Source organism: Hydra vulgaris, chromosome 09, assembly GCF_038396675.1.
Source record: "Hydra vulgaris chromosome 09, alternate assembly HydraT2T_AEP".
NCBI lineage: Eukaryota > Metazoa > Cnidaria > Hydrozoa > Anthoathecata > Hydridae > Hydra > Hydra vulgaris.
In genome coordinates this window covers 50,335,597-50,362,598 of record NC_088928.1, presented here as the reverse complement: position 1 = coordinate 50,362,598, position 27,002 = coordinate 50,335,597, and the positions used below count along the sequence as shown (strand labels likewise).

At 27.3% G+C, this 27,002-nt stretch overlaps 1 protein-coding gene across 2 annotated transcripts in view; it reads right to left on the bottom strand.

Annotated features, from left to right (window-relative positions):
- LOC101239940 (E3 ubiquitin-protein ligase HECTD1) overlaps window positions 1-23,866 on the bottom strand; it is a 72,311-nt gene extending 48,445 nt beyond the window's left edge. For both annotated transcript variants that reach the window (XM_065805991.1, XM_065805992.1), the window contains exons 1-5: window positions 23,685-23,866; window positions 15,916-16,150; window positions 15,349-15,576; window positions 14,185-14,445; window positions 8,643-8,913 (exon numbers count right to left, since the gene is read on the bottom strand). In XM_065805991.1, coding sequence (XP_065662063.1) covers window positions 8,643-8,913; window positions 14,185-14,445; window positions 15,349-15,576; window positions 15,916-16,150; window positions 23,685-23,824 — 1,135 coding nt within the window. In that variant the 5' untranslated portion in view covers window positions 23,825-23,866. The remainder of the gene's footprint in view (window positions 1-8,642; window positions 8,914-14,184; window positions 14,446-15,348; window positions 15,577-15,915; window positions 16,151-23,684) is intronic.
- Window positions 23,867-27,002: the final 3,136 nt, after the last annotated feature.

The window sequence follows — 27,002 nt, the reverse complement described above, 5'->3', positions numbered from 1 at the left end:
ATATATAACTCATAACACTTATTAAGGAAACTATATTACAGAAATTATGCTAAGTGTTAATTTTCCAAACATTTAATGTGTTAATTTACCATACAATTAATATAACTTCATATCTACTTGGTGATTTCTTTTATGGCCTAATGTATTGAAATAAAAGGCTGTCTCATGGTAAAAAAAATTTACCGTGTGTCCTTTGAAGAAAATACTGACCCGCATATCAGATGTTTACTATATTATAGTAAAATGCTTATAAATTTACATTTCAGTCCAAATTTAAATTAACTTAATAACATAGTAATATACTTTCACGATTTGAAATATCAAGATATAAATTTTTATGTTAGAATATCTTGAATGAATTATTCTATTTTTGATTTGCTATTTAGAGACAAGATTGTTGACAAAAAACAAAAAAACCATTTGGGAAAAAATGTAGTTTTTAAAAGAGAAGGATATATTTGATGAAAATCAAAAAAGCTGTAAAGATATTATCTTAAAAGATAAAACAAAACTTTTAAAAAGTAGACAAAAAGCTGTAAATATTCTCAATCAGCAGAAAAGATTGCTTGTTAAAAAAATGTTGCGCAAAAAATATTTTGCAAAATAAAAAGTGAAGTAAAAAAAAAATCTAAAGGTTATAAGCGTCTATAAGGCAACATTGTTGGTTAGTGAAAAATTTGAGGAGACAAATAGATGTTTAGATACTTATAATAATAGAGATAATAAGATAAACTGTATCTTTAGCAGTATCTTGATATTGTTCTTAATTTTATTCAAAAAAAGTATTAAGGAAGATTTAGCTCCAACTGAATCACGATTTGGAATAAGTTTGCCTGCACTGAGTGCTAAACTTGCTTTTCTTATAAATAATAGTTTGGGATGCATTGATGATTACTTAATTTCTAAGGTAAGTATTTTAAGGCAGAAGCAATTAGGAACAAGTTAAGATACTATTAAATTAAGATTTCCAATAGCTTCAAATCAAGCCAGATTAATGTCATAGGAAGTTAAGTATATAACAAACATAGCTATTTAACAATCTTGTTCACCTTCAAATCAGTAGTAAGGAAAGCTTATTCATGAAATATATGTAAGTCATTTTAATAACAAACAAAAAAACACACTTGGCATTTAAATGAAAGATTTGTAGCTGTGTCTAGCTGATATATGTTTATCTGTCGATCAATTACATAAATTAGGTCTTAAATTACCTTAAACAGCGAAGTTAGGGAATCCAATTACGATTATCGATTACCCGAGTAATTGATACTTTATAAGCAAGTTCCGAGTAGTCGACTACTCGGAATATTTTTTTCGAGTATCGAGTATAATATTTAAACAAAAAAATGTAAATATTGCACATTCATTTAACTATTAATCAATCGAGTATCGGTATTCTACCGTTTTTTCTTCTTTTACTTCTATAATAAAGTTGCTTAGCAACCGTTGATTTTTAACTAAGTTTCAAAAGTTTTTTTTTAACTAAGTTACATAAAATAAATAACATTTGTAATTTGAAGTTGTACGACGTAAAATTTGCAAGAAAGTGAAATATTTTTAAAAAAATTTGTGAAATAAATAAAATAAATACTTAATTTTCTAATATATATAGCTGCCTTTGGTAAGTGAAGTGTTTTGAGTAAAATGTACTAAATTTCAAGTAATAAATGCATATTTAAATACGTATAAATTTCAATTTTCAATTTTTATGTTGTGATTTTTTATTTTAGTGATTTATTTACATATACCAGAGGTATGGAAATATTTTACAAAAAAAGAGAAATCGGAGTCAGTTTGTAACATATGCAAATCTATAATTCAACGTCCGGGATCTAATACTACTGGAATGATTAATCATTTAAAATTACATAGCATATCTTTACAAAAAAGAAATTTGGGCGACACAAATGAAACTGATGCGTCTTCTTCGAAAAACACAAAATCAGTTGGAAATGGAATAATCAATTTCATAAGTCGAGAATCATTGAATGAAATATTGGCCAAATGTGCGACAAAAGATGGATTTAGCATAAAAGGAATTACTTCATCTGAAGCCATTAGGGGTTTCGTAGCAAGTTATAATTATAAAATGCCAAAAAGTGAAACAACGGTAATGAAATATATAATGGATTTTTATAAAGAAAAAAAAGAAGAATTAATGGCGTTGTTATTAGAGCAAAAAAAATCTGGAGAGAGATTCAGTATTACTGTCTATGAATGGAGTGATATAAACGTTAGAAGGTTCATGAATATCACTCTTCATTCAGCAACAAAGCCACCTGTAGTCTTGGGTCTATCTGCAATAATAGGTTCTTGTGATTCAAATGCCACTATCGATTTGGTAAAAGCAAAACTTAAAGATTATCGAATTGAAATGGATAATGATATCGTCAGATCCACACATGATGGAGCATCAGTCATGGTAAAATATGGGAAAAATATTTTACCATTTTCTCAGTTATGCTACAACCATGCTATACATCTTGCTGTACTTGATGTATTTTATAAAAAAAGTGGGAGTTTAATTACGAATGATGATGCGGTAATTGATGAAAATTTAGCAGATGATGATTGTGTTGAAACTACCGAACAAAATGATGAGGTAGCTGATGCATTTGCTTTTGATGGTAACTTAAATTTCCAAAATGATTTAGTTAGACAATTACCAATCTTTCGTGAAGACATTGGCAAAATTCTTGATGAAACACGAAAAATTATTAAATTTTACAAATATTCTTCAGTTCGAAGCAGTGTTCTTGAAAAGCATAAAATAGATCAAGAAGGCAAAAAGTTACGATTGCTACTCGATTGCAAAACAAGATGGAACTCAATAATACCAGTGGTAAATCCTTTCATAAAAATATACGATAGTATACAAAAGGCTCTAATGGAATTAGGTCAGCAAAAATGTTCACAAAAAAATATCAAAGTTTTAGAAGAAATATCACATGTTTTACAACCGGTTGAGCTTGCTGTTAAAGAGCTCAGTAAAGATAATAATAATCTTTTAAAAGCTGAAGGAGTATGCATTTTTTTGCTAAACAAACTAAAAGAAACAAATACACAGTTAGCCATGGAAATGTTCACTGCTTTGAAGAAAAGAATTGAAGAAAGACGAAATGAGGATGTTGTATCACTCTTGCGTTTTTTACAATCTGGAAATTATCCTAAACCAGAGATTACCTGCCATTTTACTTATTTAAAAAAAAGTTCTATTCATTTATTGGCTAAAGAAACCTTCAAAAGGCTGTTCAATGAAGATCCTACAAACACACAGATGGATACAGAGTTAACAATTGAAAATGAAGAAATAATTTCAAATAATGGTTTGGTTTCAAATTATGATGAACTCCAAAAACAATTGAATTAATTATGACTGTTCCGAAAGAAAATAATGAGAGAAAATCCACATTGGAAAAAGAAATGAAGGTGTGGGAGAAAGATTGTTCAAAACGAGGTGACTCAATTGGAAAACTTTTTACAGCATTATTGACAATACAACCAACGTCAACAGTAAGTGAAAGAGTTTTTTCGGTAGCTTCAGCTTTTGTCACAAAAACCCGAAATCAGTTGAAAATGGAAACGGTTGACAAACTTGTATTTTTAAAGTATTATTTTTTAAATAAAAAATAGATTTAAAACTAAAATTGTTGCATTTTATTTTAAATTTAATTAACACAACATGGTGTGGGTAAATTTTTTTTCCTTTACCCGGATACCCGGGTAATTAAAAAAATAAATACTCGATTACCTGGATAACGTAAAAATACGATTATTTGGACTCACTAAGCGAAGTCAGTTTAAGGTAATTTAAGACCTAATTTATGTAATTTTATATAATAATTAAATATTTTTTGAACTTGAATATCAGCTTTTCTTTGTTTTGTAAAAATTGATATAACATAAGATAGATTGGCTAAAAACCAGTTCAGTAACTTAAAAAAAAATGTTTTTTTTTTTTTTTTTTTTTAATGGAATATACATTCTGCTGTTCATATAACAAAAAACAAAATAAATACAAAGAAAAAAAATGGTATCAAAGAAGTTACAGATGACTGGTGTAACCACAATCTTTTCATACAGAAAAAAATAGAACTAGATCATATGATTAGGCAAAGAATTCTTAACAATGCTTTTGCAGAAGAAAAATCATAACTACATTTTGTAGGCTTTTATTAAAAGTTAAACATCACTACTGATAAAAGATTTTTAAAATAAGTAAGCGGAAGAATTTAGCTTTAACAGCAATATATGCTGGCAAAGTCAATTCTTAACTAAACAGTAATTAGAAAATTTCATATCAGAAAACAAAATTATATTGATTTCTTGAATTGATTAAACAGGGGTCTCAATGTTCAAAGAGCACAAATAAATAGGTAAGGAATTAATTCTACAGCATAAATTGAAAAATTTTTTGTAGCTATAGAGTTGACATCTTTATTAGCAAGTTGACATCTTTATTAGCAGTCTGAAAATTTTTTAAAATTATTAACACAGTGTATACACACTGTGAAGGTACCTCCAGGTCAAGTTATGAATATAAAATGTAATATATGCATAATGAAATTGTGATAAAAATTATTTATTATTAGCTTTTTATATTTTTATTATATATATGGTTTACATATTTTTAATATATATATGGACTAAACTACTGAAAAAATAGTTGCAAATTATTTTATTAGTAACTTTAGTTAATAAATTTATATTAGAATAATTGACAAACTTTTTTTTGTTGCTAGACGTTTCTATTAGAGTTTGTTCACAAATTACATCATGCAATTTTTGACTATTTTTGGCCCCCTACCACCCCCTCGTCATAACATTGTAACTTTTTAGAAATAAGTTTTGTAGTCTGACATAATTTATGGACAACCCTTTAGAAAGGTTGGCTTCACAAAATAAAAACTTAAATCTTAATTTCATTTGATTTTATTTTATTTGTAAATAAGAAATATATTTTAACTGTCATTTAAATTTTTTAACAATATTCTATGGTTTTTAATATGTTAATAATATGTGCTTTATTTATTATTATCTATTTATTTTTATTTATTTATCAAACCGCTTAAAATCTTAAGATTTATTTAAACAAAACACAGTTTGAAATTTCTGAAAGTAATACTAATGAAATACCCAAAAAAAGATATTTTGGGGAGGGGGGTATTTCATTAGAATTATTTTCATAAATTTCAAACTGTGGAGGTTTGTTTTTTCACAAAATGAGGACAAAAAAAAAAACAATAAATAATTGATCCTTAGACTTTGGAAAATTGAAATTACTTTTATTGAAAACTACTGAAAACTCACCCAAATTGAGTAATTTGCAATAGATTAAAAAGCAGCTACATAACTCTTAAAATTTTATTTTCACACTTTCTATATCTCTAATTTATGACATCACTTTCTATATCTCTTCTTAATCACTAACTTCATGGCAAATATTGTTTAATACATCACACATGACTATAAAAAATATCAGCAATGAAACAAAAAAACATTAGCAGTTCTGGAGTTATCTTAAACCTTTTTACTGTTATAATCAACAATACATCAAAAACGTTGTTGTGAATATTCTAGATGTGTAACATTTTTTTTGTATCTCTCCCAGTGAGTTTTGAAGCTTCTGTTGTAGAGCTTCTGTTGCTTGTTAACTGAAGAGACCAAGTCCTGTCTTTTTAATTTTGATGAACTGTGGTATGTGGTAAAAAAACAGCATGTACTTTTAGTGTGATGAAAATTGGGAGTTTGTTGTAGCTGTCTCTAAATTTGATAATTTTTTATTCAAAGTCTGGATCCAGCTGAATACCAAAGCATGCAGTAAACACATCTCTAAAATGAAACAGAGTTTGGATAGGGAAATTTGGAAGGGCCTGATTGAAATTAGTAGAAACAGCAAGCTACTGCAACTTGCCCAAATCTTTCAAAAACTTTAAACAATAATTGCCATTGAGATGACCATCATGGTAGGGCTGAAGTGGAATATGCAGTGCTGATAGCCATTCCTTTGGGCCGAAGGAATGACCATCAGCATTGGTTGATGGCCATATCCAGGCCAAAGATCAACCAGATTTTTCACTAGATGATTCACAACACCTTAGCAAGCAATTTAGCTCCATTAGTGGAAAAGCTTCTAGTATAAGCTATTGGTCTGGAAACTCTAACAGTAGTAGACGCACCACATTTTGGAAGACTTTAGGTTTTCTCATATTGCCACCTGAGCTGACAAACTCATTTTGCTTACTTCTTATACCACCAAAAGAAATTGCTACCAGCATTTGTTGCTTGATACTGGTAATGCTTGATGATGTTGGTGTCCTCAATCTGACAGTTTTCTGAACGCTCATCTTCATCTTGAACCATAAATAGGGTTAAACATACTTTCAAAAATTTTCCTCCTCCATCTATGCAAAGTTTTACAATAGCAGTCAGAAATTTTTTTTGTTGACATGAATATTTCACAAAGCTTGTTGAGATCATGACAGTGAACAACTTGACTTGTGCTATTGCTTACCTGAGCTGAGTACTTGCCACTGTAAAATGGTCATTGAGCTTTTGACCTGCTTGAGCAAATTTCTGTTGAAAAATAGGCTCCAAAATTCTGACAGGACTCTAAAGGTTCATAGCAGATGCTAACTTCCTCAACATATTGTTAAAAAGACCTGTGTTTTGGTAAATTTGCAACATGTTTTAGGTTGTCAGTGGTTTCTTGAACAGTTGTGGAGCTGAAGATCCTATTGAAAAAAATCAACTTTTTAAATAATAGCTTATATTAGACAAAACCTTTTAATGCCATAACTAATAAATTTACCTCTTCTTGATGGTAAATTGTAAAAGTTGAATAGTATCATTAAGAGATCAATTCTGCCACAACCTGCCACAAACCTGCCACAACTGTTGATGCCATTTGCTCAGCTCTAATAGGATCAGATTTAAATTTATTTTTCTAAACTTTCATGGTGAATTCCAGGAGTGCACTAATGTGGAAGGTCCTTACCAAAAACTGACAAGCACTTGAAACAATGCTCCTCAACTGACGCATCTGGTTTAGCTGCCATACTCTTGGAGTTGCTTAAAGGATGTTTTTCATAGGACTTCATTTTGCCAAAAATGACAAATATAGCATTTTTTGATTTTGTATTTTTGTCATTTTTTAAAAAGAAAATTAATGAAACACCACACTTCAAAATAAAATAACAAAGTATTGATAAAATTTTACCGCCATGTTGTAAAACATAAATATCTCACATACTATTGCTTACAGCACAAGAATAAAATAAAAAAAGTTTTGCAAAGAGTTATTACTCATTTGTTACTTAATAATTCTTTTTTGTGGGGCAAAATTTTGAATCTTATTTTGATAAAAAACTTAGCCAATCATAGACAAAAATTTAAAAAAAGTGGAAAAAATTAAAACTGAAAAAAGTTTTAAGAATTATTTTCAGAATTTTTAAACTGTGAAAAATGCAGGAAGTTATATTTCTTATAAAAAATAAAATAAAAATACTGGAAGTTATATTGCATCTAAAAACTAAAAACATAATGGCATTCTAAGACATTAACATCTTTACAATAATATTTTTTGAATAGTTATCAAATTAAACTAAGTTAACAAAACCAATATGTTTAAAACATTTAAGAAGTTTGTAATCCAGTATAGCAATCGATACAGAATCCAGTTGAGCAATTGAGTTAAATACATCAAAGACTTTCTTAAAGTCTATATAAATGACATCATTTTTTTGTTATTAACAGCAGCGGTTTATTCATATAAGGTTGTCAACAACTACATACAAGAGGATTTCTACTATTTTAAGAAACTGCATTGATGAACATAAATGAATTTATTCATTAGTAAGTAGTCTGTAATACATTCTGCAATTACGGACTTCATAACTTAACAAACAATGCAGATAATAGAAACAACACTATAGTTTGTTATTAAAGATTGTGGTAAACTACTGGTTCTTTTTTATTCTCGAAAGAGAATACAAAAAAGTCTTTTAATGTGCAATACATACTGATTTATTTAATGTAAAACACTTAAATTAAATAAATCAGTGTGTATTGCATTGTAATCTGCTTTAAAAAAAATATAATTAATTGATTTTTTACTGAATGTTGAAAAAATGTTGCAGTGGTTGCAGGTGCTTATGACTTTAACAGTAGTTTCTAGATTCAATATATTTTTATGGTTGTTGGTTAGTAATAGATATAATAGGTCAAATATTGTCTGATAAAACTGATTTAAGGTATTTGCAGACCAAGTTTCTGCAACGAGTATGATGTAAAGATTACTGTTTAAAAGAAAATAGTAAAAGTTGTATGAATCTCACAAGTATATTTTAAAACTTTAAAGTTGTAAATTAAAAGTCACGTTTTAAGCAACATTAAAAAAGAAAATGTATTAAAACTATTTTTAAGCTTTTTTTAAAATCAATTTTAAAATTGATTAAAATTGGCTTTAAACCTAACCTGCAGATTTTTACCTTGATAGCTAGTAAACCTCTAAGTTTTAGAAATTTATATAGTTCTGCAGTAAATAGTTCATACTAACAACTATTTGCTAAACTATGATAAACTATAATTTAATCAGGTTTATTACAATCTTATATTTGAATAAAAATTAGCTTTAGTTTTACTTGATTCTACAGCTTCAATGAGAGCTTCAGTGTCTTTACTTCGTATACAATCAATCAAGTGACGATGAGATTTTTCACCACTAACTTCTGCTTTTCTTGAGCTATTTACTTGTCCTCGAGCAACTGATGGATAAGACTTTGGTAGAGCATCTCTGCCTTCAAAGAGAAGAATCAAAAGAAAATCAACTAATCTCATAATGTCAAGAACACAGCGTTCATCTCCCTTCATTGCAGTTTCAATTGCTTCAAGAAGATTTGATCGCAACAAATCCTAAAAAAAAAAATTATTTTTACAAATAATAGAAAATTCCTTACTACTTATACAGGAGATATTACTTAGGCTGTGTAAAACAATAACAACACAGAATAAGACTAAAGTAACAAAGCTAGTGCTGAAAATATGTGTCACAAATACAAAATTGAAACTTAAATCTTTAAAAAGCATTCAATAGAATTCTTAGTTTATTAATATCTATACAATAATAATATAAATTTTTTTAAGCTCAATTTTTTTAAAATAATAAAATGATTTTGTGGTTAGCAAAAAAAAAATTATAATATAAACTTTTTAAAACAAAATCCTTTTTTTTTTTAAATAAAAAATTGAAACATTGACAACACTGCTAGAACAATGAAAGATTTTGTTCATAAATAAATTCATAGATAACTTTGTGTTTAATTGGGTGTTATATAGTTATAGATTATAATTGTATTACTAATAAAGATTTGATTCTTTTATTACTTAAAATTACACAAAAACAACTTCTATTAAGATACACAAGTTAAATAAAGAAATTTATTAATATAACATGATAACATATATATATATATATATATATATATTTTTTAACATCTTTGCTTCAAACAAAGCTGCAAGCAACCACTAATTAGAGTTAGAAGTTACTGGAAGAGAAAAGATGAAGATTGTAGATAACAATTGACAGACGACTTAAAAGATTGCAAATTATATGAATATGGAAAGCAAGATGAAGGAAGCAAATTCCAAAGAACTGATGTTCGAGAAGAAAAACTAGATGAATAAGAGTTTTTGGAGCACTTAGGAACAGTCACATAAAAAGAATGAGACTTAATTGAATGACAAGTAACATGAGAATGAATTTTAGTAGATGGCACATGAGACGCTAGAGCAGTGCCCATTATAGTATTTGTAGAAAAGAGAAAGAGAAGCAACGTTACAACAATGTGGTTGGAGGTTGGCTGCAAGAGCAGATCCAACTATGTTTACAATGCGTTTTAGCACCTTGTCTAAAAGAGAAAGGGGATCATTAGAAGATCTGTCCCAGATATGGCAACAATATTCCATACAAGGCCGGATTTGAGATTTATTAGAGATAGATTTGAGATTTATAGAGAATAGAATCCGGAGTAAAAAAGTGTCAAGCTAGATAAAGAGATGCAACCTTAGCAGATACTAACTTTGCAACAGATTTGATATATGGTTTCCAAGATAGATCGGAAGTAAGAGTTAATCCTAGAAGATGAAGGGTAGATGACTCATTGAGTACATTACCGTTCATAAATATAGGATGATCTAAATTATTGCAATAACGATTGGCTGAAAAAAATTGAGTTTTATCTAAATTAAAGTTCACCAGCCACTGTGAGCCCCATGCTGTAGCAGAAGTGAGATCCTTTTCAAGCTCAAAAGCCCCCTCCAAGCAATCAGAGAGTGTTGGCTTCTTATCATGACAAGATTAAATGGTAATATCATAAGCAAACAATGCCATCTTAGATGTGAGATTATCTGGAAGATCGTTAATGTAAATTAAAAAGAGTATAGGGCCAAGGATTAAACCTTGAGTAATCCTAAAGTTATAGAATAAGATGAGTGCTGTCCATTGAGGACAACTTTTATACTACAATTAGAAAGGAAGGATTCAATAATCTTAAAGATGTTACCAGATACACCGTAAAAAGAAAGCTTATGGAGAAGACCAGCATGCCAAACTTTATCAAAAGCTTTAGAAATGACAAGAGCAATGGCCCTAACCTCTCCGCCTTTATCTAATGCATGATAAAACCTATCGGCTATTACTGTTAGCAAATTAGCTGTAGAACAAGAAGATCAAAATCCATATTGATGATCAGAAAGTAAGTTATTAGATTCAAGATTAGAGATAAAGTGTTTGTTTATTAAAGATTTAAAAACCTTGCTTATGGATAGGAAGAAAACTAATGGGACAGTAGTTAAACAAATCAGATCGCTCTCTAGAATTTTTGAAAATAGGGATAACAGATGTCGCTTTCCAGATGGATGGAAAACATGACTCTGATAAGCACTTATTAAATAGTTTTGAAAGAATAGATCACAGCTCCAAAGAACACTTCTGCAAGACTATAACAGGTATGTTGTCCGGGCCACAAGCTGTTGAAGAGTCTAAGCAGGAAATCACTTTAGATACAGAAGCTGGAGTGATACGAATGTCAAGCCATGGATCAACCTGTTTGACGGTTATATCAGGTAGAATGCAACAAGTGGAATCAAGAGATGATATTGATGAAAAGTTCTTAGCAAACAATTCACTTTTGTCTTTAGGTGAAGTGACAAAGTCTGAACCATACAAGAGAGGTGGAATAACAGATATGCCCTTATTATTGGTACTATTAAAGATTCTCCAGAAGTCACGAAAGCCTAATTTTTGTGATGAAATATGAGATTTCATGACCTGAGAATAGCGGGCTTTGGCATTAGACAAAACCTTTTTACAATGGTTTCTAGAAGTAATAAACAGATGTCTGTTTTCTGGAGAATTGTTTTGCTAATACATATGGAAACAACGGCTTCAATTCGAAATTACAGCAGCACAATGTAAGGAAAACCATGGAGAAGAGTGAAGCTTGACCCGGAATCGTCTAATCTTAGATAAAAAAAAAGTGTTAAAAAAATTTACAAGCATCTCAAAATGGCTGAAAATTGAACTTTTTAGGTGAGTAGGCATTTTGCTTTTAGATATATTTGAGTTCTAAACTGCAACAAGCTGCCTATATTTTGCCTATTTATTGCAGACAGTAGTAGCTAATCAGAAAACTTATCTGTAAAGACTTGCGGATGAATAGAATAATGCTACAGCTAGTTTCATTTTGGCATATTTTAGCAATTTTAATATTTTTTCCAAAGTTGAGGAGGTCATAATTTTTTTCTAATTTAACACAAGTTAATAAAAATCAATTTTTTAAAGAGAACTATCCAGAATATAGTTCTAGAAAAAATGAGACACTTGTTGAAAGTGAGAAAAAAGTTATACAGCTCTAAAGTAGTCTGTTTTGACCATTTTTAAATCGAGGGGGGCTACTATGTCATGTTTCTAAGGCTATAGTTTCTAAACCATTGTACTTGGAAGTCTGAAATTTTAAATTTAACCTATCTACATAATGCACATAACAATATGTAAAAATCAGGAACATTAGAGATGGTGACCCACAGGCCATTGGTTGAAATATAATGATTTGACCCATTAAATACTTAGGACACTGTTGGACAATGGCAAAAAGAGTATGGCCATTAGATTCAAGAATCAAATTAGAAAAAAGTCCTTTACAAATAGTTCTGCTTTATCCTTGGCAGAGCTAATAAGATCAGATCAATTAATTAGAGACAAAATGTTAGACTTAACATAGTTAATGTTACTGCTGAAGATCCCTATTGCGCATTGTTATCATAATGCAATAGGGATGTTGATTTACCTATTGCAAGGAAGCATTGAGACAAATGCTATTGATCTAAACATTTCAAAGGCTTTCAATAAAAACTGCCAGGCTGGTCTTCTTTTTATGCTTGCTTCATACAATGTATTTGGGAAAGTTTTAAAATTATTGAACCATTTATTTGAGTCTGCAGCATTAAAATAGTTCTTAACATTCAACACTCTCCTTCAATTTCAGTAGTTTCTGGGGTACCAAAGGTTCCACGTTTGGTCCTGTGTTGTTCCTCATTTATATTAATGATCTTGCTGATAATCTTACCTCTAAAGTGGTATTACTTTCTAAAGTTTGCTATTGACATACATGCTTACATACATAAATACATACATATAAGCCTTCTCAGGAGACATGTGCTGTTGCACGCCTTATGTGACCATGCATATAATACTTTGTATTGACAGCATAGCCGCAGCTCTCATGTTTTAAGTTAGTGTGTTTAAAAAATGTAAACTTAAACTAAAATTAAAAAAAAACAAAAAACTTTTTTATGAAATAAATAACAACTAAACCAGGAAAAATATGAAACATAAAATTAATGTTTTTATTTTAAGTTATTTATTTATTTTAATTAATCAACCTATGCGCTGTATCATGGCGCACTCTACATCGACCAATGCGCTATATCAAAGTAGCAATACAGAAAACTTTTTAGCTTCAAACTATTAACTGAAACACTTTTTAATTTAATTAAGTTAGAACTATTGAGATGTTTCTAAATTTTAAAACGCATTAGTTTTATGTTTTTATTTTCTTTGGTTTATTCTCTATTTAATCATTCCTTAAGTTCATTTCTCTTTTCAGTTTATGGTTTGTTTATTTTTAATTTTGTATTTTAATTTTATTTTTCAACAGTATAAAATTGGCAGATATGAATTTATTAAAAGAAAAAGAGCTACTGGTAAGGGTGGAGGAGTAAAAATTTATTCAAAAGATGCTATGATTTAAAGAATAACAACTCAGAAAGCATATAGGTAGAGATTTTTATCAAAAATTTTTGGAGTTTTCTAATAAAATTTTGTTATAGACCTCCTGATAGATTAATGATTTATTATCAAATTTTAATGGTGCTATTGAAAGCAATATAGAGAATTCATCTATAATTAATAGAGAAGTCATTGTTCTGAGAAACTTTCTTGATTAATTACAACTTAAAAAAAAGAAATCCATATAGTGTAAAAGTATTTTTACACTTTATGAAACAGTTTGTATACAAATTTGTGAACAAATCTACTCATAAAATAATATCATAAAAGTTTGTACACAAATTTGTGAACTAATCTACTCATAAAATAATATCATAAAAGTTTGTACACAAATTTGTGAACAAATCTACTCATAAAATAATATCATAAAAGAGCAAAACTAAACAATATGAAAACAAATGTTATCAGTTCATATTTTTTGAACATTGCAAAAACATCGAAAATAATGTTCTTTATACAATGAACTACCAATAATGATAAGACAATCAAAAGATTTCAGATTATGTAAAAAAAAATTTAACTAATTATTTTGTTTAATATCTTAAATAAATTTTCATTATATTTTTTGATATTTTTAACAGAAAAAACATTTATAAAAGATAAATTTAACTTATTTAAAGTTTTACTATCATATATAACTATTTAAATAATAATAAGCAAATTTCCTATATTGTTTAACATATAAAAACAAAATTGCATATATTGTTTAATATAAAAACTAACATTGCAAGCACTGCAAACATCAGACTCTATACATGTAGTTACTTTATATTAAAATAACAATTAAAAAAAATTATAGAAACTAGAAGTCTTTAAAATTAGAAAATAGTACATACATGAGTTACACTAGGTGATCCACGACAGAGCATTAACAAAACACTAACGATTATCGAGACATTACCAGAGCTATTGCGTGATTCTGACATGCCAGAATTGAGATTATTGGGTGCATTTAAACTGCAAGATGTTGCAGCACTTATTAACTTTTTAATAAGTTCATCAGTAAGTCCATGTTTGGCTAAAGGTGCAGGATCAACACCACGCCTTATAAAACGATCAGTAACACAAGCAAAACACTTTAATGATGAATCTGCTACCTTAAAGAATAGGAAACAGCAAAATCATTTTAAATACAAAACATAATAAAAAACTAGATATTTTTAAAAAATTAATATTTTCAATTTTTTACTTTATTAAATTATTACTACTTATTTTAGTACTTATTTTAGTATTACTATTTAGTATTAAGAAATAAAACTTATAATAATCATGGTAGATAACAAATTAGAATAAAATTGCAATATAAATATTTATATATGAGTAATAAAAAATTGATTTATATTGTTTGTTAGCATGGAACCTTAAACCAGTTACTTGTCTGAGCAGCAAGCTGGATTAAAACAAATATTTGCAATATTTGCTGATTTATACATAAAATTTTGGGTTTAATATCATATCAAACAAAACAATTGTTAATAAAAACTTAACACTTTAGTATAAATCTCCATTAACATAAACTTTTTTAAAGAACTAAAGTTTATAAATTGAAACTCTAGACTGAAGTTAATAACTAAAAACTTTAATGTATACTATTTAATTATGGTGTCAAACAGTTAAATATGGTGTCAAACAGTTTGCTGTAAAAATAAAATCTTTTATGAAAATAAAATAATAAATTAAATCTTTTATAGAAATAATAAAATAAATTAAAATTGTTCAGAAACTTTGAATTTTTAAATTTGTTTGATATTCTTGCCATAACAATAAAATTTATTGAAGTTCCTTATCATGAACTTTGTTGAAGCTCCTCAGCCTCCTTTACTGAGGCTCCTTACTCGTGGAGAAGGCAACTTAGCTAGGAAATAAAAAAACTTCGATATGAAACCATCTTAATTTTGGAACAATGGGTAATAAACAAAAAGAAAAAAAAGAAGTTAATAGACGTTTTTAGCTTATAAAAGAACATTTAAAAAAACATATAAATATAAAAATATACATACATAGTTGTCAGTATGATGTAGCAATTTCGATAATGAATCTGTGCATGATTCTAAATTTTCATCTGTTGTTTCCATCTTTCCACACAATCTTGCCACTACAGACATAGCAGAATGAAGTGTGTCTTTATGAATATGTGTGCTATACTCTCGAATAAATGTTAACATGCTACCCAAACCACCAGCCTCATAAATAGCACCAGCTTCTCTGGTACACATAAGTTCTAGTACCTAATGTTAATTTGTTCAATTAAAACATTTTTACTGGACACTCTTAAATCAAATTTTTATTAAAACTTTCATTTTTTTTAATTAAAACATGAAATTACTAAAATTGATTAAAAAAAGGATTGCCTTTAATTTAAAAAATTTATTCTAGTTCTAACAATAAATTTTGATGGAAAAATAAAAATAAACTTTGATAACAAAAATAAATCCAAAATTAAGATAATATCTGGTTAATTATTTTAACCAATAATCTCACCAAAATTTCTGGAAATTTAGGCCACTAGAATAGTATTTACTTGAGTTTTACATAACTTTTAAATATGTAGTTATACAAAAACTTACTTTAACGCACTGCTCAGCAAGGTCTTTACTTGTTCGAGAAGTTACATCTACCAATACAAGTCTTGCACATATAGCTTTAACTGCTCCATCAACTGTAACAATACGTCGTGAACATTCAGCAGATACATCTAGATAGTATGTTATTGCACGAGCTGTTACTTCTAAGATACTATCAGGTGTAGTTTCATCCATGAAAATATGACATAAAGCAGGTAAAAAAGAGCGAGGAGGGCAACTAAAAAAATTTAATAATAGAAAAAAAAATCTATAATAAATATATATCTTGTCATATCATATCATCAATATCTATCAATGATAGACTATCGTATCATCAATATCTATAACATATCAGCAATAAACTTATATTTTTACAAAAGCATTTTTTTTTTAATGCATGTATGCATGTATGTATGTATGTATGTATGTATGTATGTATGTATGTATGTATGTATGTATGTATGTATGTATGTATGTATGTATGTATGTAATGATTATGTATATATGTATGTATGTATGTATGTATGTATGTATGTATGTATGTATGTATGTATGTATGTTTGTATGTATGTATGTATGTATGTATGTATGTATGTATGTATGTATGTATGCATGTATGTATGTATGTATGTATGTATGTATGTATGTATGTATGTATGTAATGATTATGTATGTATGTATGCATGCATGTATGTATGTATGTATGTATGTATGTATGTATGTATGTATGTATGTATGTATGTATGTATGTATGTATGTATGTATGTATGTATGCATGTATGCATGTAATGATTATGTATGTATGTATGTATGTATGCGTTTTTTAATTCTCTTCTTTGGGTATACTTTCTATGTATAATATCGTCATCAAGATTTTTTTATCAAATCAAATAGCAAATAATCCTCTGGTAATCTTAAGATAATAAGCCTGGTGATTATGTTGTGTGATGATGATGGTACATAAGGTCGAGCATTATCATGGATAGTTTGCTTATTTATTTTGCATATAAGGGGTTTCAAACAGTTTTTTTTATAATGGTGTCTCCCTTTTCAACATAGCCCAAATAAAGAACATCTGTTGTTTTAAAGATGTACAACATGTTTTTTGGCTCAAATCTATTGCTTCATACAATAGTTCTTAAATTTTTCACTTTCACTGACTCAACTAGCTAACTTGTATCCAACTTGTTTTAAATAAAATCACAACTCATCCCCTGTAATAATATCACAGTCTCAATGAGCTGTTTCTGAAAAGGGTTAAATTTTCCTTACAAAAAAGACATAACTATAAATTATTGCGCATTATAATGTTTTTTCGTTTTTACAATAAAGAGTTTGTGTAGCTTAAATTTTATTTTTAAAAAGTTTTTAATTGAAAATATGAAACTAAAAATTTAAATAGCTTTTTAAAAAATATTAAAGCTCTATAGTTCTTTGTTGTTATTATTATTATTATTATTACTATTGCTATTATTATCACTATTTTTAAAAATTTTTAATATGGTTTTTTAAAAAAATCCTTATACTGGTCATTTGAACTTTGAAAATTTTCTCCATTTTCAATGAACTTTGGTCATTAAAAATGCAGAAAAGCCTTTAAATTCATACAAGAAAAAGGTTAATTGACTCACTTTCTGCAATTACAAAAACAAATAAAAAATAAAAACGTAAAAATTATAAAATTTATTATATGAATAAATAAGAAATTCAATCATTGTTTTTTACTTAAATATGAAATGCATTATTTAATTAAAAAACCATAAAACTTTAAACAATACATTTAACTATATTGTCTAAACATGCAACTAACTTTCAGCAAAAAAAATTTTTCATGTTTTTAACACTTTTTACCACCAAAAAAATAGAAAAAACAGTTTAATTCTGTTTAACTACCTTTTTTATTCAAAAATATAGATCAATACCTACTTTCTCAAGACTTCCAAATATAGACACTTTTTTGCATTTTTTGGCTGTTTTTAAAATAAAATGGGCCCTAGGGGAAGCCCAATAGTGATTCCCAATTGGGCTAATATTTTTTTAAAGTCATTTTTAGCACTAATGCCCCACATTTCAGTATATAAAAATTCAAATATTACCTCAAATGCAAGTATATATATGAACAAATAGTATTGCGCACATTAGCTAAGCACTTGGATATTGTATTGATATAGGGAGCTGTGAGGGTTTCTGTGCTTTATCAACATCTAGGGAGATCATGCAAGAGAGTGCCGCTACATCAACAATGACAAAGGGTTTTTTCCTTATTATTTGTTTTCTTTTTTAGAAAAAACATATAAATTTTTATAAACCAATAGTTATATCCATACTTCATTTAAATGAGTTGTTATTGCATCACCTAATACAAAAAAGTGATGAACTAACATGATGTAGTGCTGAAATTTTAAGTTTAGTTGTATAATTTTTGCTGATGTCAATAAAATGGAGAATAATCCTTAATTCAATTTTAGACGAGAGAATGGAAATTAACTTTAACCTTTGAGAGTGGAATACTTTTCAAATTCGTCACCAATGAGCTCTACTAAAATGTTAATTATTGTTTTAGGAATGTTAACTAAAGGGTCATTCCAGCTAAATTTAATTTATGCCTGGCACCATGCCATTCTCAGATTTTTATGATTTTCGGCATACAAGCTTCAATAAATGAAGGAAAACTTCACTCCAAATTTTAGCGTCTAACTCCTTACAGTTTCAGAGATATGGATACTAAATCCCAACATCTTTTTTTGCTGTTTTTTTCAGCACCATTTATTTTTCTAGCTAATTGCATAACACAATTAGCTTTAACTTATGAAATACTTAATCAATAGTGTTAAAAACTTGTAGCTAACTATTTTTTAGGGTGAGAGAAACACAAAATTGATTTCTAAAACACCAAAAATTAAAGCTTTGATATGAAAATTCAATTTTAAAATGATGTAACACTTTTTATAGGTTTTCTGATGCTCCATACAATAAGAGTATAACTTGAGAAGCCTAAAAGATATGATCTTGAAATTTTTTCCTGTTTCAATATACAACGAACTCCTTATTACAAAAAAACTGTGAGGGTTTTTTTTTGAATCTAATATATTTGCATTGAAAGTTTTCAAAAAAAAAACTAAGAAAAATTGTTATTTTATAATTTTAAAAAATTATTTACATTTATTTTTTTGCATTTTTTTTCAAAGGTTTTAGAATTTCAGTACAGTTCTAATATATGGACTTGTTTGCATTTAATATTAAAGATTTTTACTTTATACAATCTTTAATCTAAACCATTAAATCTAGGATTTTTAAATTACAAATCTTTAAATAATGATTGTTTTAAAATTATTTCTTACAGAACTAAAAAATAAAATCAGGGCTCGAATTATCGTGATCGCAATTGCTTTTCACACCTTCGAGATTAGTTTTTTCTTAAAAAAAATATTTTTGCGATTTGTTTTTTTGTTTTTTTTTGGTTGCTTATTTACATTTTTTCTAGTTTAGCATTTTATTGGCAATTTTTAAAAGTAAGGTTTTTGTCATAAAATACGTCATGCTAAATTTATCTTCTAAATAGATGATCATTTGCTCCTTTGCGCAGAGATTTTCATTCAACATAAAACACTTTTGAATTTAAATTACTTAAAATCTCTGCGCGAAAGCCAATAATATTTAAAACGTTGTTAAAGCAAAAAGTTGAAGGGAAAAGATGTTAAAAGCGAATTCTTTCTTCTTTTTTTTTTTTAACAAAATAGCTTGGTTTTTTTCTTTGTTTTTCAAAACATTGCACCAAATTAACTTATTAATAATTTAAACTATTACTCTATCAACAATTTTATATTATTAATTTTACAAATTTAAGTATACTAAAATATAAATTAATTCATTTTTATTAAATTTTTTTTCCTAATAGTTAATCAATGCTAATAGAAACCAGCTACTTTTTTTCTTCAATGTTTTTAAGCATATTCCTAAAATTAAAGAAACATAATTCATTTTATTAAACCACATTTTTTTTGTTTTACTTTTTATTGGAAAACAATTTGAATACAAAAATTGAATGAAAACATCAATTTAAAAACCATTTGAATGAAAAAACTTATTTATAATTAAACTTTTATTAGTCTTCTAGATCAAGAAACAATAAATTATAAAAAACGTGGAATCGAATTTTTTTTTCTTTGATCTTACTCATATGGTCTATAGGCATGTTTTTGTGCAAATATCAAGTTTTATGATGATAATTTTTTAATTTATTAATTAGAACAACTTTATTTATTTGCTTCGTTTTATTTTAAACACGTTTTATGATATTAAGGTTATAAACTGTATAAAACAGCAACAAAACAGTGTCACAAAGTTGTTTTACATTAACACAAGCTATTTATATATTTGTAAAACAACTTTGCAGTTTGTTTTATTGCTATTTTATAGCGTTTTACAATAACAATTAAATAGTCTTTATAAATAACACGTGTTTTATCAATAGCATGAATGTATTAAATAGTTTTCTATGACTAATTAAAGTGGTTTAAATATTGCAATGTTTGCTTTTATTCTTAGTTTTTCACTTTTACTTTTTTAAGTATCATGTTAAGTATAAACAATTACTAAAAGTAATATCTTAATAGTATTAAATACGTTGCTTGCTCATTACACTGTAACTTAAACTTAAACTTTAAATTATAAGTTAAGCTATAAATTATAACAATAACTTACGCTATTTTAAACTCCGCCAAACGAGAAAATTATATGATTTAAATATGAGAGATAATATGTTAAAAAAATAACGATTATGTACAAAAGTTACAACTTTATACTAACATAACCCCCTTCCCCATTTTGCAAACCAGTGCAAGGTAGAAGGGGGGGGGGAATTTTTTTTTTTTTTCGCGATTAGATTTTTTTGCGTTAATTCAAGCCCTGAATATAGAAGTATGAATAATAAAGGAAGATTTTCAATTGGAATAATAAATAAAGAAATTTGTCACAAACAAACATATGTTAAATCCAATAATATCAAGAAAGTTTCAAGTCTCGATAATCTAGAAAAAGACTTGATACTTGGTCGTTCTGGCATCGAAATTGATGAAAATACAACAGTTTACTTACACCATGAATATGTTTACTTAAAACGTTACTTTACAATCCACATAAAAAACAATGGAAGACAACAGATCGATCTGAGCTAGTAAGTCTAACAGAAATCACAAGTAACTTCATTAATACACTAACAAATAAGTTACAAAAACTTACTGTTTATTCTTACATTGCAAAAAGCTTTTTTAAGGAAATTAAAAAATGAGTAGTAGATAAAAAAAGTAGCACTGAGGTCACTGCCTCTTGTGATTTCTCAGAGAACTATGAGTTTGTTGTACAAGACGAAATACAAAGCTTTCACGGGAACAAAATTTAAGCAACATTGCATCCAACAGTAGTTTATTATAAATTAAATAATATCCTTAAATGTGATTTATTATGTTTAATCTCAGATGATTTGCTGGCCAGTATAAAAACTGCAAACACTTCATAAATATATGCCACCATGAACAAGATTGTGTTATAAAATGTACATGGTCTTTCTTTACAACAAGTCACTGTAAATCACCCTGCAATGGTATTGGTGGGAATGTAAAAAGACTAACTTCAATTGCTAGTCTTCATTGAACAACAACAAATCATATAATTACAGCATCTGCAATGTTTTATTTTTGCCAAAATAAAATCATAGGAGTTAGCTTTTATTAAATATCTAAGGAGTCAAACAAGATAATCCGAAGTGAAATGGAGCAAAGATATACAACTGCAAAAGCATTACCAGGCAATCACAATTTCGTTCCAATAAGTAACAAAAAAATTGGAGCTAAAGTTGTTTCTGAATAATTAGAGTACTTGTTTGTTTTCAATTTTCAAACTGATGAGATCATTAAAAAATACTTGTTTAATATAACCAACGGAGTGTTTGTATGTTTGATATATAATAACAATCCATGGATCAGACTAGTTGAGGATATTGATGTTGAAAATAAAGACTTTCAAGTTAGATTCGTGCATCCATTTTACTCTTCAAAATCATATTGTTGGCTTTCTAGAGATGTGTGCTGGGTTCCATCAACAAACTTATTGTTAATGACTAATATTCCAACAACTGTCACAGAAAGACAATACAAAATTAGTGAAATTGATCACCAAAGCATTAAAGAAAGCTGGGCTAACTTTAAACCAAAGAACTAATATTCTATGAAACTGTTAAAGATTGTTAAATCATAATTTTTCTTACAACTATTAAATCATTTCCATGGTTTATTTTTTTAATTTCAATATTTTTTGGGTTTAGTATTATGAAACTTTAAATGCAAATAAATCTGATTTAAAAAAAAGAACCTTTGCAGTTTTTTTGTATTATTTTGGCATTTGTTACAAATAGAACATTAGGAAAAAATTTCAAAATCATATCTTTTAGGCATCTCAAGGTAAACATTTTTTTGTAGGGAGCGTTAAAAAACATTAAAAAATTATTACGCTATTTTGAAATTAAATTTTAATATAGAAGCTTTAATTTTTTAGTTTTTTAGAAACTATTTTTGAGTTCCTGTCCCTAAAAAATAGTACAAATTTTCAATGCTATTGAAAAAGTATTTAATAAATAAAAGCTAGTTGTGTTATGCAATTAACTTAAAAAATAAATGGTACTGAAAAAAAAAGTCAAAAAAGAGGTTGGAACTGAGTATTGATATCTCTGAAACTATAAAGACTCAGACATTAAAATTTGGAGTGAATTTTTCTTTCATTTATTTAAGTTTGTATTCTAAATTGTATCAAAATCAAAGATGGTATGGTGCCAAAAAAATTTTTTGGGGTTGATTTGAGATGAAATGACTCTAAACCTACCTAATTTTTTTTTTTTTTTTTTTTTGTTAATTCACCTCCTCAAGTTGATCAGTTAGTTGATTAGGGTTAGTTGTTGTTGATCAGTAATGCAGAAGATCACAACAACTAACCCTAACCATGAAAGAATTTTAAAAAATACCCAAACTTACCAGCGACAGCTATCCAAGAACTAATTTAATAAATATTCATTCACTTAAAATTGATACTTTATTGATCCTTCTTTTAAAATTCACACCTCAGGTACTAAGTCTGATGTGAAACAAGTGACAGAAGCAGTTATGTTTGTAGTTGAATCAGATGCAAGAGATGCATTTAATAGATTTAGAGCATAACATAAATTTTCAACAAGAATTTTTAACTGAGTTACCCTGAGTACAAAAAAATAGATTTTATCAAGTTTTTTTTTTGTAAACAGACTTGAAAGATTTCATACAATTTCATATTAAAATAGTAGCGTTAATAAAATATCATTTGGGTATAGTAAGGGAAAAATCACCAGTTTTTTGGTGTAATTGGATGACACTTTTTTCTAAATACCTTAACTTTTGAAGCTTTCTCACTTTAAAAAAGCAGTGGATAGGTTACATGTAAGATAATAACTATGATAAAAGTGATAAAAAATGATAAAATGATCAAACAAACTTCCGATTGTTTAAAAACACAACTTTTATTAAAACTTTATTGCAATTAAAATGAAAAAAATTAAAATGAAAATAATTTAAATAAAATAATTTTGGTAATTTCTTTTAATGCAAACTTGGGTATCGTAACTTTGTCAAGTAAAAAAAAAATTATAAAACTTTAAAAATTTGGTTCAAATAAGAACCCACCAATTTTTAGGCTTTTAAATGAACAACTTCTCACTTTATATATTACTTAAACATAATTTAGATTACCTTTCAAAACATCGATCAACATTATCTGACATTAACAAGAGCATACATAGCTGTTCGAGTGCAATCACTTGCATATCTCTTTCATCTCCATTGCCCATTGACAACCACTCCAATAATATTTCAGGATCAATTTCTGACATTTTCACAACTTGATCACAACATTTTACTTTATTATTACTAAATCATAAATTATTGAAGATTTTTAATTTATCATATTATTACTTTATTAGTAAAAAAGTTAAAAAGTAGAGTGACAAATAGGTAGAACATGCAAAAAAAACTAGAAAAGAATGCCCTAAAAAAACAATCATGCATTCTAACTTCTAGTCTAGTCACACTTCTAGTTGAAAAAGAAAAAAAGAAAGGAAAAATAAAGAAAAAACCTGGCATCAAAAAGAAAGGCAAAACTGATTTTAAAAAGTATCTGGATTTGTTTTAAATAAAAGGTTAACCTATGAATTAGAACAAGATTTACAAAAAAAACTGCAGATAAACTTTCTCACAAAGATAATAATAATAAAAAAAAATAATACTAATAATAGCAATAATATATATACATATATTCATACATATATATATATACATATACATATATATGAATATATGTATATGTATATATATATGTATGAATATATGTATATATATATATATATATATATATATATATATATATATATATATATATATATATATATATATAGATTATATATTATGCAATTTATCATCAATTTTTAGCTGAAAAGTAACATATACATATACATATATATGAATATATGTATATGTATATATATACAGTAGCATGAAAAAGTAACCGGACAAGAGCATAACTTGAGATAACTTTTGAATGAAAAGTCCAACTTCTTTCAAATTTCACTGAAATGTCAAAAAATTGATTACAAATCTAAAAACAAATGAATTTTTACTAAATCTAAGCAATCTAATCTTAAAAGTTCATTTAATTAAAATAAGCGCTTGCAAAAGTATCCAGACAGAAAAAAAAAACTTGAATTAGATTTTTTTTTAAAACATTTTTAAAATTGAAAATGCTTTATTTTAAAGTAAATTGCTTTAGTACTTTGTTGGGAAGCCCTTAGCATTGATAACTGCTTGAGAGTGACAAGGCATTGAGTCCACCAGCTTCATAATCACAATAATTTTGATTTTTCCCCATTCTTGTTTCAGAGTCTTCAATAAATCATGTTTACTTGTTGGTTTTCGACCTGAATCGATCAATGAGCTTACATAGACATTCAATAGAATTAAGGTTAGGACTTTGCTATGTCAATTCCATTAATTGAAATTCTTTGGTTTTGAAAAAGTTTTTCACATGAGTTGAAGTGTGCTTTGGGTCATTGTCCTGCTGAAATATCCATCCATGAGCCCTGAAAAATGTTCCACGCAAAATGCTGTCTTGGTAAATGCTGAAATTAAAGAACTTTATAATGTAAAATGTAGTGCTAACAAATCAAACGTCTTTTGAGTTCCGCAAATCTATTTGGAAGACGACCTACAAAGAATTTTTTTTTTTATATAAAGAATTGAAAAGCACGCTTAAAATTTGCTAATGAACATTTTAATTGGGCAAGAAAACGGTGAGCGAAAGTACTTTTTAGTAATGAATTTAAGTTTATGTTATTTGGATCTGATAATATTAGATAAGTCCGTTGACACAAAGGCCATAAAAACGATCCTTAATACCAGCTACCAACAGTAAAGCACAGAGGTCGAAACGTTATGAAATGGGCTAAATTGAATAGAGATTGTATCGGTCCTATCCATTTGATTGATGGCAAAAATATGTACTTTGTACATATTTTTGTATACTTAAGAATGTTATGCTACCACATGTTAATGACAAAATGACTCAAGGAAGGATGTTTCAGTAGGACAATGACCCAAAGCACACTTCAACCCTTGTGAAAAACTTTTTCAAAACCAAAGAAATTCCATTAATCGAATAGCCTTAGCAAAGTCCTGATCTTAATTCTATTGAATGTTTATGTATGCTCATTGATCGTTAGATCAATGAGCATACATAAACATTCAATAGAATTAAGATCAGGTTAGATTGCTTAGATTTAGTAAAAACTCATTTGTTTTTAGATTTGTAATCAATTTTTTGACATTTTAGTGAAAATTTCAAAGAAATTGGACTTTTCATTTAAAAGTTATCTCAAGTTATGCTCTTGGTTACTTTTTCATGCTACTGTATATATATATATACATATATATATATATATATACATATATATATATATATATATATATATATATATATATATATAGATCTATAGTTTGTTGGCTTTGGGAAGAGCGGAAGGAAAAAAGTGATTCTTACGCCAACATATACGTCACTTTTAATTACTTTTAACTTTCGTCCAACATTTCCGTGTTGGACGAAAGTAAAAACCATTAATTTAATTACAAATTAATCGTTTTTTAAAAAAACCACAAAAACGCAAATTTAATTGACCGGAATGTTTTTAAAACGTTTTGAATGTTTTTAACAATATAAACAAAGTTTTTATTTTTATTTTTTTTAATAAAATGTTTTTATTTTTATTTTTTTTAATAAAATGTTTTTATTTTTATTTTTTTTCAGTAAATCATGCGCGGAGTGTTGCTACATCGACTATCTTATAGCCTGACTCGCAAGGGAGTGCTGCTACATCGACTGACAAATAGCCTGACTCGCAAGGGAGTGCTGCTACATCGACTGACAAATAGCCTGACTCGCAAGGGAGTGCTGCTACATCGACTGACAAATAGCCTGACCCGCAAGGGAGTGCTGCTACATCGACTGAGGGTTTGGTTGGGGCAGGCAGTCTATCATTATTAAAAAAAAAAAATTCCGGTCTTGCATTTTAATTTTTACTTTTTGTCAACAAAATATCGAAAAAACTTTCGGACAACATCTAAGGGTTGTATATATATATATATATATACATATATATTTATATATATGTATAAATATAAATATATATATATATATATTTATATACATATATATATATATATATATATATATATATATATATATATATATATATATATATATATATATATACTTTATATATATATATATATATATATATATATATATATATATATATATATATATATATATATATATATATATATATATATATATATATACATATAAACTTGAAAATAAATTTGAGACTATCAAACCCAGTTAGGAACCACAAAAAGTATATTAAACTCTTTCTTATTCAGTAATAATAAAGAAGACAACATTTTTACAAGTCTTGTAGCTGTTGTCCTGCCGGAAAATTTGTCTGTATATCAATTTACTCT